At 40.6% G+C, this 17369-nt stretch overlaps 1 protein-coding gene across 1 annotated transcript; it reads right to left on the reverse strand.

Annotated features, from left to right (window-relative positions):
- Positions 1-10733: 10733 nt before the first annotated feature.
- LOC5568113 (programmed cell death protein 5) lies at positions 10734-11673 on the reverse strand. Its single transcript, XM_001652002.2, has 2 exons — positions 11484-11673; positions 10734-11299 (listed from the first exon to the last, which is right to left on the reverse strand). Exons 1-2 carry the CDS (start codon positions 11535-11537, stop codon positions 10967-10969), a joined length of 387 nt encoding a protein of 128 aa, XP_001652052.1. The 5' UTR covers positions 11538-11673; the 3' UTR covers positions 10734-10966.
- Between the last annotated feature and the right edge of the window lie 5696 nt (positions 11674-17369).

Consider the following 17369-nt stretch of genomic DNA (forward strand, 5'->3'; position numbering starts at 1 on the left):
TCTAGTTACACACAATATTGGCCTTATTAGGTTTTGTCTGTGGTAGAAGTGTTAGTTGTGTAAGACCGATTTCGTCATCCCCGCTTAGGTCTTAAACCTAGTTTAATCATATGGGTAAACCTGGTTTACGGCTTAATCAACGGTGAAGAAATCGGCCCTAAGACACCTTTTTAAGAGAATCTAATGAAGTTAAATAGAAGTTATCCTGCTGTGAATATTATAATTGATCGGGGTGAATATGCTCATAATTCTTCTAGACTAAATCTTGAATGTTTATCGACTTAAAGTCATAGGAAGGTTATGGGATCTATTATAGTGTAGAATGAATTTACGAATTCAATAGGTTCCCAAAGCCCTGTCCCAATTTTAGTACCAAACGCTTATGTTTAAGCCAGTAATACATGTTTACTCAATGTTTTTCGCTGGTTTGAGTCCAACAACATTTTCTCTGGTTTTTGAGATTTTGTCACACACCTTGGCACTCAAATTTTGAATGTACTTTTATTTCCGTGTCCCCTCGGAAATGTCAGATATGTGGCGTTTTTATCGATTTAATGAACGTCAAACATGATCAAAAGTGTCAAGGTTTATATATGGATCCACTTTTAAAATATAAACTTAAATATGAGCTAGTCGTTTGAGCTTGAGCTTGAGCTTGAGCTTGAGCTTGATTGGCCGCCCGTGGATGCTACTCCAGTATCGGCAGATCAGCTGCACTTACACAAGGAACCAACCGAATGACTGCTTGGGACTAACAGGCATCCTCAGTGTATAAGTGCTGGTGATCTTATATATTTAGCGACAATGGTGCCTGCCACGTCAGAATGCAGACCAATGTGGGGAAGGGGGAGGAATTGATGATGCATTAAACTGGCTCCCACGTAGACCGTATATACCACTGCATCTACGCCAGTTCATGCGGGAGTGTATGGATTAGGGGAAAGGCATGGCAGAAAGGTTTGCTTTTGTGGTTAGCAGACTGCCTATGTATCAGGCGTAAGGAAAGGCATGCGCGTGGAAGAATGGAAGCGTTAGGGAAACGGTTTCTTGTCCGTCTCTGGTTTTAGCGTTTGCTATGAACGAATAGTTTGAGTGTGATAGATTTAGAATGGAAGATAGAAGCAAGTGAGAGATATACAACTACAAAGTACGAGGAAAGGGACGGGCCTGGGATTGAACCCATGACCTTCTGCTTATGAAGCAGACGCGGTAGCCATCAGACCACTAACCCCGTCTTAAAATATGAGCTAGTCGTTTGAGTGGGAAAAGTTGCCACGCTATATCGTATTATTCAATAAAAACAAGATTTTATAAAAAAAAAAGGACCCAGTGTTTTTAAGGACGTGATGTTTTGGGAGTTTGCATGGAAATATGAAATGATAAAATTTTGATTTCACAATTATGGTAAAATCTTATTCAACCTTACATTACAAAATAAAATATTTTAGTGATACAAAAGACACAAACGATTTTCGTTTTAAAAACATCTTTCTAAAATTTTGAAAAGATTGAAAATTGGTTAAAAAATAATTAATGTAAATGTAAACTCTTCTGTTAACCCGTATAGGCCTGAGTGGAAGCAAAAATACTGAAACCCTCACCGCACAGCGAATTCTTAACGGATGCAAATGATTTTTTGTCAGTTCAGTGGCCCACATATCTAGTTTCTAGAAGTGGCCAGAGAAACTCGGAAATATTTCTGTGGCCGTAGTTATTCCGGTGGGTTACTGGGTCAAGTCGGGTAAAAAAAAGCTATTTTTTGGGACATGCCAAGATACCTTTATTTATTTGCAATGACAATCATTTTTATTTGCATAAATCATTAAGATCTGATATTCAACATTATAAATGAAGAGTTTTGCACCGTTTAAAATATACCGGATGTGGCCATTCGGACGTAATGCCCGGAAGAACCGGCTGTAGATTTGTTGGATACTAAACCGTTTCAATTCTCGAAAAGTAGAAATCAAACATAATTTTGCACTAAAATGCGTTCCCATGATCTTGGCATAGATGTTCTGATGCAAATTGGCCACTTTATCATAAGTTTGAGGCGTCCCGGGACTCGAAAATGATCATTTATAGGATTGATCAAATGCAAAACTCATAGTTATCCAATTTAATCGTTTCTCAAAAAGTTTACACTTATGCAATTTTCTTTAAATTTCGTCATGTAGTGGCCATATTATAGCCGATTTCGGAAATTATCTGTGACTTGAAATTTGCCTACCTTGAGGGGCACAAACGTACAGTACCCTTCTCACCCGACCTGACCCAGTGATTCACCGGAATAACTCCAGCCACAAGAATATTTCCGCGTTCCTCCACTTCTAGAAACTAGATATGTGTGCCAGTATACTGACAAAAAATCATTTGAATCCGTTAAGAATTCGCTGAGCGGTGAGGGTTTTAGGATTTTTACTTTCACTCAGGCCTATACGGGTTAAAAAAATATATGCAGTATCACTACAACAACTTTTTTCGGTATCACTTTTTGCTACAAGCAAGTAAGACAAGTAAGACACTAAAACACCTTGTGTCAAGGTTCAGTTCCTGCTTCAGCCTTCGAAGCTGTTCATGATGGATGTTTCTTGGCTGTGCCATTAAAGCATGCTTGTCTGTTGTCTTCATAGATCAAGGACTAGTTCGGCTAGTAATCCAGACAAGGCTTCGCGAAGAATCAGTATTATCATTAACCCCAGATATCCTTCAAACGAAATTCTGAATTGACCTCTGTCTAGGATATCAGTATATCTCCTAAGAAATATGCCTAATATTTTTCATCGGCTTTTCGTCAACCTCTACGAATCTAGTAATAATTGAAAGCAAAATTAATCAAGGATCTTTTCTAGAACCTACTGAAAACCTTATTAGAAATCTACTAATAACCAGTGATCTCTCTGAAAGAACTGTCAAGAAACTGGACAATTATCGATTCGATTGCCGTTAGGATTCCAGCAAAAATCTCACTAAAAAAATTAAAATGGAATACTGGCGAGCATCTTTCCAGAAACCAGGAATCCCCAAGTACCCTTCTAGAAATGTTTCAAAGATCTTAATCGTTTACTATTTCTCTACCAACCTACCAAAAGTCAGTCATGATGCCAAATGTGAATGACAGACAATCGCACACCTTCTGAAAAAAAAACCTAGATTTGCCCATACTGCTTGGAATTGAAACAAACCGGAAATCTTTTGTTTGAAATACATATTTTCCCCGTGAGTTCTCCAAATTCCCGGATGGAAGGACTGGACACCCTGTAAAAAGATGGAAATCGACGGAAGAGACACTGGATACACTCCTGGAGAACTTGGGACTTTTATGAATAATTTCTAACAAATTTTAGAGCAATTCCTGATAAAATCACTGAGGTTCATTTTGTGTTTATCCTTTGAAAAAATCCTAGCTGAATTCATAAAGGTATCTGAAACTAGACAAAATTCTTTGAAAAAAATCACTTAATAAACTTCCGAATAAATCTTCGGAGTAATGTTTTAAGGAAGCTTTGGACAAACGAATAAATAAATTCCTACAGTATTGTTTGTCCATTGTATTTGCTACTTCTCAAGGATGGAAAAAAATCAGCTCTAACGACAAACAACACGGTATCTGAATGGTCCAAGAGGGCCGTCGCTCTTGCAGCAACATGATTTCAACACCTCACCACGCGCGATGATCATAGATATATCGAGCATCCGATGAACTGTTTGTCGTAGGACAAAGGGTTTGTCGGATATTGTAACATGTTGCGATTAATGCGAATCAATTCAAAATTCACGGATAAACTCTCTCACATACCACGCACGATTGACTTTCAGATGATAAACGACAAGCTAGGAGACAAATCGTGGAGTGCAACCAGAAAAATCCTCCAAAATTATGACTTTGATTCGCGAACAATTGATCGTCAGCTCACAGGCCGAGCGATTCATTTTTCGCGGAGCGGAGTTTGTTGTGATGGCTTGACGACTAAGGGTTTGTCGTTGTTGCTATGATCGCATGATAAAGAACAACCACGATGCATCATTTGTTTTATCATGATCACTAGATTTCCATCCTTGCTACTTCTCAATTTTTCATTTGAAATGATCAAGTTTAGAGGGTTAAAACTGAGTTATTTATGGATCTATTTGAAAGAATTTAGACATGACTTGAATTTCAGCAGTTTTGAGTGATTTTCCTACCCACGAGATCAGAAGCAATAACGGTTTAAATAAACTGAATATTTTGCCGAATCTTCATATTCTTTTTTTTTTTGTTTTTGTCGGTAGCGATAGGGGTAGTACTGGCACTTTTAATCTGCCCTAAGCTCCTTCCCAGCATTTGCTTTTATAAGCCTCTATTGCTTTCATCACACAGACGTTCCTAAGCAATGTTGCTCAAATGGTCACTGTGTACCCTAGCAGCAATCAGCCCTTACCGTAGTTTTGCAGTCTAGTACTTTAGACTACTATCAAACTATGATAAGGCCTGAAATGCTACTAGAGTGGTTAAAGTGAAGAACGAAATAGCTTTATTGAAAGGTCCCCATTCTCCATTTTATTTTATTATTCACTGTCAGATAATTGTCTCACTTTTGCTGTCGTCACTTTTGTTTTTGATACTACCACTTCTATACCCGATTATCATGTATGAACTTTCGTTATCACTTTCCACTATCACAGCTAAAAGTTTCACCAATATTACATCAAGCCACTTTCATACCAATTTATTTTATTACCAATAATTGAAGGATGTTTTTTTACTATTTAACCCTCTAATACCCAACCCCGCCTTTAGACGGGGTACACTTTGGAATTTTGTGTATTTTTTCGTAGCTCGGAAATTAAAATGATTTTATTTTTGGCTTAAACCTTGACTCATAACATGCATATAAGAAAAGTTTTTTATGATTTTTGAAACTTTTTTGTATTATTGAAAATTATTTGAAAAATTGTATTCTTATTTAACCTTTAAATGCCTGGGATTCATTTAACGTGTATTATAAAAAATCGTACCTTTTATATTTTTCTACGATCAACCTATCACAGAAGAAGAGCCTGATGGTATTGAAATGATTTCAAATCTGTTTTTCCGTTAGTTACACGGAAAATAAAAAATGTTCCAGAAAAAATTGAAAAAATCATATTTTCAAAAGTATAGTAAAAACTCTAATTTTTATTATTGTCAAAAATCAGTAACCAAAAGAGGCTTCAAGAAAAAAATGAAAAGGATAGGGATGTTCAAAAATAAAAATAATAAAAATCAAAAACCAAAATTAATAAATTTGCGAAGAAAAATAAATCATTGCCCAAACCGTGTTTAGAATGATTTTAGATAACGAAAAATTATATTTAGATCGAAAACAAAAATTTGGGTATTAGAGGGTTAATTGAACTACGAATGATCACAACGACCGTAACAAAAAATACTTCGATCACTTCTATTGCACTCGCTGTTATTATGAACACTGTCATTGTAAGAGTGTAAAGAGCTAGGCAATAGTATTGTTCTTTAAAGAAATAAGTGCATACTGTTATTATTATGTCTATGGTATTAACGTAACCCTCACAATCACTTCAAATGCAATTTCAACAGTTTATCATCACTATGCAATTCATCAAGTATCATTATCACCCTCACAATCATTAATTTTATAACGACGAATTTTACACAGAAACTTACCGAATACTCACTTTTAAATCACATAACAAAAAGTTGGATCATGCGTTAGCTTCGAAACCTATCCACCATTACTGATTAGTACAAAGGATGCTACAATTCATCTAACAAACTGCAACTACAAGTAGAGGTGCATAAGTAACTACTGAGCCCTGGCGGTCCCTCCATTCGAAGAGTTTCTGATAATATGCAGAAACATATTAACAGATCCTCAGCCTGCAAGCAGCCGTTTCATGATAAATCATGATCCGTTAGAGGTGTGCCAAAGTAATGGGAAGGTGATATTTTATACAAACGGATATTAGAATTGGCAACACTGGCCACGCGACGCGCTTCGTCTTTTTCGGTCCGTGAAAATTTTCCTGAATTTAAAGTTTTTTACGTTTTTTCCGGTCTCTGGTAGTCTCCAGACACGTCTTATTATCAACGGTACCCGAAACAAGTGAAGTTCTCCTGTTTTGTTCGTTGCACTTTATAAAAAGTTGAATACTATTTTTTTCCAACTCGACCTAACCTCAAAGTGAACTTTGTTGATATGCTATCGAAGCAGTAAACAGTATAAAATCGTCAGCGTAGTGTGTACATATTACAGTATGGGTAAAGAAGAGAAGTGTGGCCTATGCGGATTTGCTGAGCCTCCTGTGCGGGGAAAAACGAAAAATAAGAAAAAAGCTAAGCAAGTAAAATGGATCTGCTGTGATGAGTGCACCGTTTGGTATCACTTCTGCTGCGTCCGTATCAGCGATGCTCTAGCTCCAGAAATCCAGAACTTCACGTTCTTCTGCGAGAACTGTACAGTGCGAGGAAGTCTCGTCGCCAAACAATCGACTTTAGCTGCAGGGAGCGATGTGATTGTGAAGCTTGACCAAACAGTACAAGATCTGTCCACACAACTCGGAAAGTTGCAAGCGGAACTTGACATGCTACGATGCAACAGCAAAAAACAAATCGATAGGATCCGCAGCATGGTCAACAACCAGGAACAACGTGATACCAAATGCCAAGCCCAATCAGCTCTACTCAACGACATCGAAGTTAAACTCGAAGTTATTGAAGCGGGGGCCAAACTTGCAAACACCTGCTCCCAGTCGGCAAACTGCTGTAGGCTTGCAATAAACAAAATCCCGTTCTGCGAAGGTGAAAACGTGCGACGCATCGTGGAAGACGTACTTAATTTTCTCGAAATCCATGAAGGCATTTCCAATGTAAAAAGCTGTTTCCGTCTCCAAGGCAAGCCATCGAAATGGTCGGACAGAACCATTACTCCAACCATTGTAGTCATTTTCGACAACCGTGAGATGCGTGATAGAGTTCTACGCCAATATTTCGACAGGCACAAAAATGCAAAGTTGTGTCAACTAAAACGTGCTCCAGCACTTGAGTACCGTTTCACCATCAATGAAATGTTGTCAGTGCAATCCTTTAGAATCCGTAACCTCGCACTTCGCCTCAAGCAGAGAAAAATCATCAGATCAGTCTTTGTACGCAACGACACCATTGCCGTCCTTTTACCAGGAGAAGAACGGTATACTCGTGTAGATAGTATTAATCAGCTTCTCGATCTCACCGAAAATAAGCGCAGTAGACAAGACGATTCGTCCGTGTTCTTCGACGCGATATCGGCAGATGTGTCTAGCTCTTCACGTTGTTAATTTTCCATACTACACTGCTGACGATTGAATACCCGATATGCCCAGAAATCATATTCCAAACCTTCGTATCGGCCACCTCAATGTGAGAGGGCTCGAACACCATATTGACGGAATCAAACTTTTACTTGACGGTAACCAATACCAAATCTTTGCGGTTACCGAAACAAAGCTCAAATCATCTAGTCCTGCTGGCCCCATACGCATTCCTGGTTACAACTTTGTCAAGCACCCATTGCCGTGTGGAAGAGGTCGTGGCACCAGGGCCTGCGGTGGAATAGGGATCTACGTCCAGAAAGGAATAAAAGCCACGCCAATCGTAAAATCTGTTTCGACCCGACTACCCCCACTGGACAAAGAATTGAATTTTTAGCTGTCCAAGTCAAGATTAATCAGCTGAACATCTGCGTCGCGGCTTTCTACAATCCAGTCTGCTCCAATCCATACTTCAGTCAAGTGTATGAGAAGGTACTTATCGATTTGCTTGACTTTGGAATCGACAGGCTGTTTATCGTAGGGGACTTCAACATCAATGTCAAATCAACCCATCCTTCAGCTAATCTATCTGCACTCTCTCGTATCAACGCAACTTTCAATCTAACCATCTTACCAACGGGCCCCACGCGTGTCACTGAAAGTTCTTCGACAACGATTGATCTGCTTATCACAGACTCGCCAGAGAATGTGATCAAATCGAAAACGTCAACCGGCAATACCATCTCTGATCATGAAGTGATCTATCTTCTGGCCAACATACGGATACCAAGGTCAACTCCACAAACCATTCGTGTGAGAAATTTGCAAGCAATTGACTCCCTACGTCTACAAGTCGATTACCAAGCCAAGGATCTGCAGCATTTCTATGCCGCCGAAAACCCATCGACGAAGGCAGAACTTCTGACCAACGAACTCAAGCATCTTCTTCAGCAGCATGCTCCGGAACGCACTCTTGTTATACGCGACAAGCAAACACCATGGATAACGGAAGAAATCAAAGGAGCGGTGGAACTAAGGGACTTGGCGTACACCCTGTTTTCACGCAACCCTAACAGAGTGCGTGGTGACAACCAGTGGCTGGATTATACCAGGAAGAGGGACAGGGCTAACTCCCTTATTTTTGCAGCTAAAAAGCGCTATGCCGAATTACATTTTGATCACAACCTACCTGCGAAAAAGCTGTGGTGTAACCTGCGGAGAGAAGGGATCCACAGCAACACAAAGAAGGGCTCATCTATAGATGCCATTAACGCTGATGAACTCAATTTCTTCTTCAGCGAAGGTCATAGACAGTTGCAAAGTATGGATCAATCTGGTTCATCCACCGAGCCAATCCACCGTACAGCGATAGATCATGGCGGACCGAATTTCAATTTCCAACATACAAACGTTGACGAGGTCTGTCGCAAGATTTTTGAAATTCATACCAACGCCACTGGATCTGATGACATTCCGATATCTTTCATCAAGCTTCTTTGTCCCTTCATATTACCAGCACTTTCCCATCTGTATAACGCAATTATCGATTCGAAGATCTTCCCTTCTAGCTGGAAAAATGCCATCATTACTCCAATTCCTAAGATTCCGAATCCCATCCAAGCCAAAGACTATCGTCCAATCAGTGTTTTGCCAGCAATATCTAAGGTGCTTGAAAAGATTCTATTGGCCCAAATCACCGATCATCTCGACAACCCAAATGCACCACTGCTTGCGAAACACCAATCTGGATATCGCAAAGGATACAGCACTACTACCGCCCTAACTAAAATCGTTCATGATATTTACGACGGTTTCGGCAGGGACCTCTGCACAGTCATGGTCCTAGTAGATTTTTCGCTGGCTTTCAACTGCGTCAACCACCGAATCTTGGAAGCGAAATTGCGCAACGAGTTTCGTTTTTCTCAAACTGCGTGCGACCTTATCTTATCATTCCTTGCACAACGAAAACAGTCGGTACGCCTTTCTAATTCTGTGTCCGGCGAGCGTGGTGTCCTTGACGGTACTCCACAAGGTTCTTGCTTAAGCGCGTTGTTATTCAGCTTATACATCAACAGCCTGCCATTATCTCTGAAGTGCAACTACCATCTGTACGCCGACGATCTCCAGGTGTACATAACCGGGCCTGTGGCGGAAATCGACATGCTCATCCAAACCATAAACGAGGACCTCGAAGTGATAAAACACTGGGCCAAGGCTAATAAACTATCACCTAACCCAAAGAAAACTCAGGCAATAGTTTTCAATAGAACTGGAACTGTTAATCCCCAAATACCGATTTCATTCTGCGGCGAGGTAGTACCTTTGTCTACCAAGGTAACGAATCTTGGACTGCAGCTTGACAATAACCTGTCATGGACTAATCAGGTGAACGATGTAGTCACGAGAACCTACAATACACTACGCACATTCCGTCGTTTCGCTCCAGTTCTATCACTTCCAACGAGGAGAAAGCTGGTCCAAGCCGTCGTGGTACCCATATTCACTTATGGTGATGTTGTGTATTTCCCTGGGTTAGCTGCCAGCCTGAAGGAGCAACTACACCGGTGCTACAAATCAGCTGTGCGTTTCGTTTTCAATCTACGGCGGCGTGATTCTACTGTAGCTGTTCGCAACTCAATTTTGGGACACGATTTACTTCCGAACTATCATCTACGAATCAGTACTTTCATGAGGCAAGCCTACTATGGGAACCAACCAGAATATATCCTGCAACATCTACAACGTGGACAGCAAGAACGAACTCGTTGTTTCATCATACCAAGGCACACATCGGCGAGTGGCAAAAGCCTGCTGGTGTTCGGAGCCACCTACTGGAACGGATTGCCGGTCGAAACAAAACAAAAACCAACACTATCGTCTTTTAAAAGCGCGATGAAAAATTTAATTTAACTTTAAACCTTCTTTGTTCCTTTTTTGCAATTATGTTATATTTTTGTTTCCTTTTGTCATTTTGTTTTGCATTATTAAGTAATTTTGTTAGTTTCGACTTCAATATGTAGTTTCCTTAAAATTTCCTTGACTTGATAAAAAGTGTAAACTAACAAGTTACCGTAAGAATAAATAAACAAATTACAAATTACAAATTACAATTATTTTACGGTGCACCTTCACTTTGGCACCGTCAATCCCCATGATCCAGGTCAGGGTTTTGCCGAATCTTCATAATAAATTGAAATCACTATACAAATTGAAGGATTTGACACAGTTTCTGTGTAGATTTTTAGATAGTTTTGAATTTTTCGTCGAAAATTGAACTTTAGTTAAATTGCTATTACTTTCAAACTCGTGAGTGAAAAAAATATTCAAAATTTTAAAGTTCAAGTTGTCTAATGTTCACAGCACTTATTCAAAACGGCAATAAACAACTCTAGTTTATCATTCAATAAGACTCCCAGTCGCTACCAGCCCTGCATAAATGATATACGTTTTTCGTTTTAGTCACATAATGCTCTAAACGAGTTTATTCCGTCCTTAATGTTATTGTTAATCAGATTAAATGGGCTTCGAATCGAGCCCTTGAAAGCAAGCAAATCCTTCGCGGCAAGCCAGAGGACCTATTCGCGTCCTCCGCAGCAAACTGAAGCACAAATCCCAAGCTGTAACTCATCTCCCACGTTCTCATTGGACCGTTTCACCCAACGGAGGGCAACCGCCTTCTTCAAATGCCGTAATCGTCATCGTCGTCCGAATCCAGAGCGGCCCTTCGGCGGTCAAACTTCACCGTGGATCCACTACGGGGCATCTGCTGATTGAGGCTCTCCAGCAGCTTCACCAACGAGGAATCATCCAGTCTCCCCCCGATTTGCCCCATCTGTGCCATCCGGATGATCATCCCCTCGACCATCTGAGCCTTGTCCGGCTTGCTCAGCTTCAGTGTGTTCAAACGGGCCCGGGCGTTCTGATCCAGCAGCTGCGACAGCATTGAGTTCTTCATTTCCTCTTGGGCGGCCATCTGTTCCTCTTTGGCCTTCTGCTGTTCCGGATCGCCACCCTGCAATCGATATCGTAGCAAAATTCCGTTATGTTCGATTTCACTTGCATGTTTACTCCACTATCAGATTGTCCACAGCATGACCTTAGCTATTTATGGAACATTAGGAAAAGTTCAACGCAGTTTCGGCCATCGCCGGTCGGCAAAGTGGCACGAAACGGAATGCATTTCTTGTTTCACTAACCTGCATCTGTTGCAGACGCTGCTGGCGTAAGGCGTTTAGCTCCGGATCGTCCATTCTACGGATATTGTTATTAACACAATTGAAAATTAAACTAAAATAACCAGAAAATCTAGTGATAAGTTTTTCCAAGCGCTTTTCCGCACCTCTTGTGGAGAGTATCAGAAAAATCGTGATTCAGATTTGACAAGCAGTTGTCAACATCGCCAGAGAACGAGCAATGGATTCTGCCCAATTGGATTGATGCTGTACGATTGAACCGTATATAGTCTTCAAAAACGTCTTGTGTACACTGATAAAAAATATTGTAAGTATTGCAAACCTGAGAGAGACTCGCGAAGAAAAATATCAACGTTATATGCAGCCCATATTCCGCTGTCATGAAACGTCAAATGCAGCCCGTCGTTTTTATGCCTGAAAAAGTAGAAAGTATTGCATTCAAAATAAACTATTATTAAAAACCTCAGTCAGCGGAGTAATTTTCCAAAGATGCTGGCTTTTACTCAAAATGCCGTTTATGCTCCGGTGTGATGCAAACGCAAGAGGTTTTTGGTGAGATGGTCATGTGAGAGCTTGAACGGTTTGCGCAAGATTGCTGTGAACACTGAGTGAAAGAAGAAAAAACTCAGCAATCGCAGAAAAAGAAGACCGTCTCCGCGAGTCTCGTCTCAGTTGCAAACCATTACCGTTTGTTTAATTATATCATAGACCAATCCAATTGCCTGCGTAGTAATGTAATGTTGAACACATTTTCTTTGTTTGCTGTGAGAACTGTCACAACATTGCTTTTGTTTGATGTGAGAAAGTAAACATCAACAGAATGGCTGCCGAGCATTCACTTCCTTGTTGGACTGACGTTGACCGAAAGCTCAAATTACATCAATCAAACATCGATACTTTTTCATTCTGAGGAAATCGACTTGTGGCCCAAACGCAATAGAGGTCCCCAAGCAAACTGCCACGAACACCAACGCACAAACAATCTTACAGAAGTCGATTTCCTCAGAATGAAAACGTATCGATGTTTGTTTGACGTCATTGAGCTTTCGGCCAACGGCAGGCCAACAAGGAAGTGGTTGTTTTGCAGCAATTCTGTTTATATTTGGATTCTCACAGCAAACAAAAGCAATGTTGTGACAGTTCTCACAGCAAACAAAGAAAATTTTGTCAACATTGCACTACTACGCAGGCAACTGGATTGGTCTATGATGGCGGAACGGCAACGGAAAGCAGAACCGGTTCGCCAGCATGAAGTATAATACACGCTAAGAAAATAAAATACTAAATAAGTTAAATACCATTCTAAAATCATATTTGGTCTATTTACTCATTGAAAGGAATTAAAAAGCATTATGCATTGCTAGTATAAACGGTAATTATCTTTGAACGTGCATAGCATGAGCATAATCCTTTCGATGGATAAAAGAGAATTATTCAATAAATCAGTTAAAAAGAAGGTTTTACCCGAATTCGAAAAGAAAACAACAACAAAACAAACAAAATTAAGAGAAAAAATGTTTTTATTCATGTATAGATTCTTAATCATCTTCTTATGTCGCCTTCGTTGCCTCACGTCGTGTCGCAAGTTATATTAGTTAACTTAGATTTGATCTCTTTAGCCACGGCAAAAAAGTAGAGACACCGGTTCAACTTTTGCACTTGCTTACATGCTCTCAATGGACACTAGCTAAATTAAATGATTCCGCACCATTCACACAATCTGCTTAGATCTTCTCAAGGTTCTGCTAGCTGAGAAAGTTTTACCGCTTCGTTTCAAGAACAGCAACAATCCAACGTCACTGAGCTCCAAATCCAATGTCCGGCAGCTTCGAAAGGATTTCTAAATTAACAAAAATATTGGAATAGGTGCAATCACGGAACTGCAATTTTAACTGCAGGGAAAAACTTACCGTAACAATACATCTAACACGGAACCGTTAATCATGTATTGTTTAAAACAATTATTAGTTTTTGTAAGCTACGATCACTTGGTTTCAGGACACGAGGACACGCAAAAAGAAAATGTCGGAATATAATCTCATTGCTGATTTGATAAAGTCCTCAGAGTGAAAACAAGTACACAATACGCATACAAACAAATAAATTTTCAATATGCTTCCAAATGCATTAAGTTATTATGACGAAGCATATCTTCTATTCATTGCAATGGATAAAACTGAGTTAAGGTGAAAATGTAATATATATTATGCTAACTAGAGTTTTCCATTTTCTCCGTGTATGCTAGTCGACTCAGTGTTAGTTCATTTTCATTCGTTGACAGCTTTGTTGAGCTGGTATCAATGTTTGGATTTTGATCCGAATAAGCCGATCGAACCATGTTCGGAGAGTATAACAGTTCGCGAACCATAACAGTTCGTGGAACATCACATTCAGAGAGCCCTATGAATGTAAACGTTTACTCTCTCGTTTGGTACGTGGCACGAGAGCGTTCAAGAGCAGCAACTCTCACAGACTGCAACAGTATCGAGCAATTCGAGTGATTTATGTTTTGCATGCAATTAGTAATAACTTTCATATTTCTGGTACTGCAGTCTTTAACAACCTAATTATAATCTATTGGATCATTGAACATCCCTTTGGTGGCAAAGGGTTTATTCACAAATTTCATAACGCCGAAAATAGTATTTTTCGATACCCACCCACCCCCTCGTAACGCATTTCGTATGAATGTTTTTAGAATTTTGTATGAACTGTTGCACCCACCCACCCCCTCCAGCGTTTTGAAATTTGCGAATGAGCTCAAACATAGCAAATAAAATGGCAAATATTCGCCTCTGTTTCTTGATCACAATGAGAGTGGGTCAGCGAATGTTACAAGTTTTGACACACAGTGATCGGCGCCAAACAGTGGCTGGTGTGTGTCTGTCTTGTTTTTGTTTATGGCTCGTTATCTTCCACGAACGATAAATGTCATTATTTATTATTATTTATTTTCTTAATTCATCTGACATAAGTCTCAATGAATGTCACTGTACTAATTTAAACAAATCTAGGTCTCATCGAATCTAAAATTTTTCGTCTGAACACTGTTGACGACATTCCAAAATCAAATAGGTACGCTACATCGTTGAATGCTCTCATTACGGAAGACAATGGTTCGTTGTACCCGAAAAGCGAACGGTGGAACTGTGGAGCAAGCATCCTTTCCAGACTCCTGCGTTGAATCCTGTATGGAGCGTTCAGAGCTAGCTTTGCTAGGAGATTCGGACAGTCTATCTCTCCGTTCAATACTTTGGCGGCTGTAACAGCTTGTTGGGTGATTCGACGTTGTTCAAGGGTTTCCAACCCAAGCAAGCAACACCGGTCAGCGTATGGTGGAAGATTTGAACGGTCCCTCCACGGAAGCAACCGTAGAGCATAGCGCACGAACCGTTTTTGAATACGTTCAATCCTGTCAATCCAGTTCGCCTGATACGGACACCATACAATGGAAGAGGATTCCAAAATTGAACGAACAAGCGAGGTGTAGAGTGCTTTCAAACAATGGACATTAGTAAAATTTTTGGTCGTCCGCATAACAAACCCCAGTTGTCGATTTGCTCGATCAATGATTTCCGAACGATGATCGTTGGGGCCCATTCACAAATTTCATAACGCTGAAGGGGGTGGGTGGGTGTTCTAACAATGTTACGGCCCATACAAAAACTGAAAAATATTCATACAAAAAGTGTTACAAGGGGGTGGGTGGGTGTCAAAAATGGCCAATTTCAGCGTTATGAAATAAATGAATGAGCCCTTGAAGGTGAGTCTAGAGTCGAGTAATACACCCAAATCTCTTATGTGGCTAACACGCTGAATTGTTGTATCGCCAATTGTGTAGTCCATACGAAGTGGTACTGCGGAACGGTGGAAGGTGATCACGGAACACTTATTGATGCTAAGCGTCATGCGATTTAGTTCACACCAACGGACGAAAGTGTTCAGTAACGACTGCAGCCGTTCGCAGTCTGCTAGGCTTTCAACGACGACATATATTTTCAGGTCATCGGCATATATCAACTTACACCCGACACCCAGTAGAGCCGCAACATCGTTGAAGTAGAGTGCGAAGAGAAGCGGTCCAAGGTTACTCCCTTGCGGTACGCCAGATAAGTTTTTAAACCAAGCGGAAGTATACGATCCAATCTTGACGCAGAGCGTCCTGTCGCAGAGGTACGATTCCAACCACTCTACCATAGCGGTTGACGCACCCATCCTAGCTAATTTGTGCAATAGGATACGATGATCGATTTTGTCAAAGGCGGCCTTCAAATCGGTGTAAACAGCATCTACTTGTTTCCCATCCTCTAGCTGGTTGATGCAACTTGAGGTAAAACGAATAAGATTTGTTGTTACTGACCTGCCAGGGTAAAAACCATGCTGGTCGCTGGAGATGAACGCTTTTGTTTTGGCAAAAAGGTAATCATTGATGACTGTCTCAAACAGTTTGGAGCCAGCGCATAATGAAGTTATTCCCCGGTAGTTCCGAACATCGCTTTTGTCACCGGTTTTGTAGACTGGGAACATGAAGGATTTTTTCCACTTAGCAGGAAATTGCTTCTGCTGTAGCGAGAGGTTGAAGATGTAACACAACGGAACGGTAAGGACGTCGATGCATTTCTTGAAGACGATAACAGGAATCCCATCGGGCCCAGGAGCAGGCATCAAAATTATCAGATAGACGATGATACTATCATCTATCTGATAGACAAATGATACTATCAGTTCAGCCAGATGATACTATCACTTCATGTCTATCCCTGATAGTATCACTGAGAGAACGGTTTCTATCAGAGATAGAGGATAGAGAGATAGTATCCCTATCCCAAAAAATTCTCACGATGATACTATCAGTACAACATCTCTCAATTAATAATGATAGAGCTTCTATCTCTATCAATTGATAATATTATAGAATAGAAATTGTTGGACTATGGGCATAGAAAATGAACTAAATTCCATATTTAGCGGCTTCAGGAGTGTAAGAATTGTTGGAAACCCATGCAAAATAAGTATTTTTGGAACGGGCACGATGAGGGGATGGCAAAAATCGATGTCCGACGCCTTTTTGAATTCCAAGATGGCGGCCTCCGGATTACTAAATTCATTGAAAACCCATGCAATATGGATATTTTCGGAACGGGCACGATGAGGGGATGACGAAAATCGATGTCCGACGCCATTTTGAATTCCAAAATGGCGGCCGTTCCGAAAATACCCATATTGCATGGGTTTCCAATGATTTCACTGATCCGGAGACCGCCATCTTGGATTTCAAAATAGCGTCGGACATCGATTTTCGTCATCCCCTCTTCGCGCCCGTTCCGAAAATACCCATATTGCATGGGTTTCCAATGATTTCACTGATCCGGAGACCGCCATCTTGGATTTCAAAATGGCGTCGGACATCGATTTTCGTCATTTCCTCATCGCGCCTGTTCCGAAAATACCCATATTGCATGGGTTTCCAATGATTTCACTAATCCGGAGGCCGCCATCTTGGATTTCAAAATGGCGTCGGACATCGATTTTCGTCATCCCCTCATCGCGCCCGTTCCGAAAATACCCATATTTCATGGGTTTCCAATGATTTCACTGATCCGGAGACCGCCATCTTGGATTTCAAAATGGCATCGGACATCGATTTTCGTCATCCCCTCTTCGCGCCCGTTCCGAAAATACCCATATTTCATGGGTTTCCAATGATTTCACTGATCCGGAGACCGCCATCTTGGAATTCAAAATGGCGTCGGACATCGATTTTCGTCATCCCCTCTTCGCGCCCATTCCGAAAATACCCATATTTCATGGGTTTCCAATGATTTCACTAATCCGGAGGCCGCCATCTTGGATTTCAAAATGGCGTCGGACATCGATTTTCGTCATCCC

Source organism: Aedes aegypti, chromosome 2, assembly GCF_002204515.2.
Source record: "Aedes aegypti strain LVP_AGWG chromosome 2, AaegL5.0 Primary Assembly, whole genome shotgun sequence".
NCBI classification, from domain to species: Eukaryota; Metazoa; Arthropoda; class Insecta; order Diptera; family Culicidae; genus Aedes; species Aedes aegypti.

Bases quoted from the DNA above. Each gene is read 5' to 3' on its own strand.
- LOC5568113 (XM_001652002.2), bottom strand. From the start codon at position 11,537: ATGGACGATCCGGAGCTAAACGCCTTACGCCAGCAGCGTCTGCAACAG. The intron at 11,300-11,483 runs GTTAGTGAAACA...TATCGATTGCAG, and splicing joins AGCGTCTGCAACAGATGCAG to GGTGGCGATCCGGAACAGCA.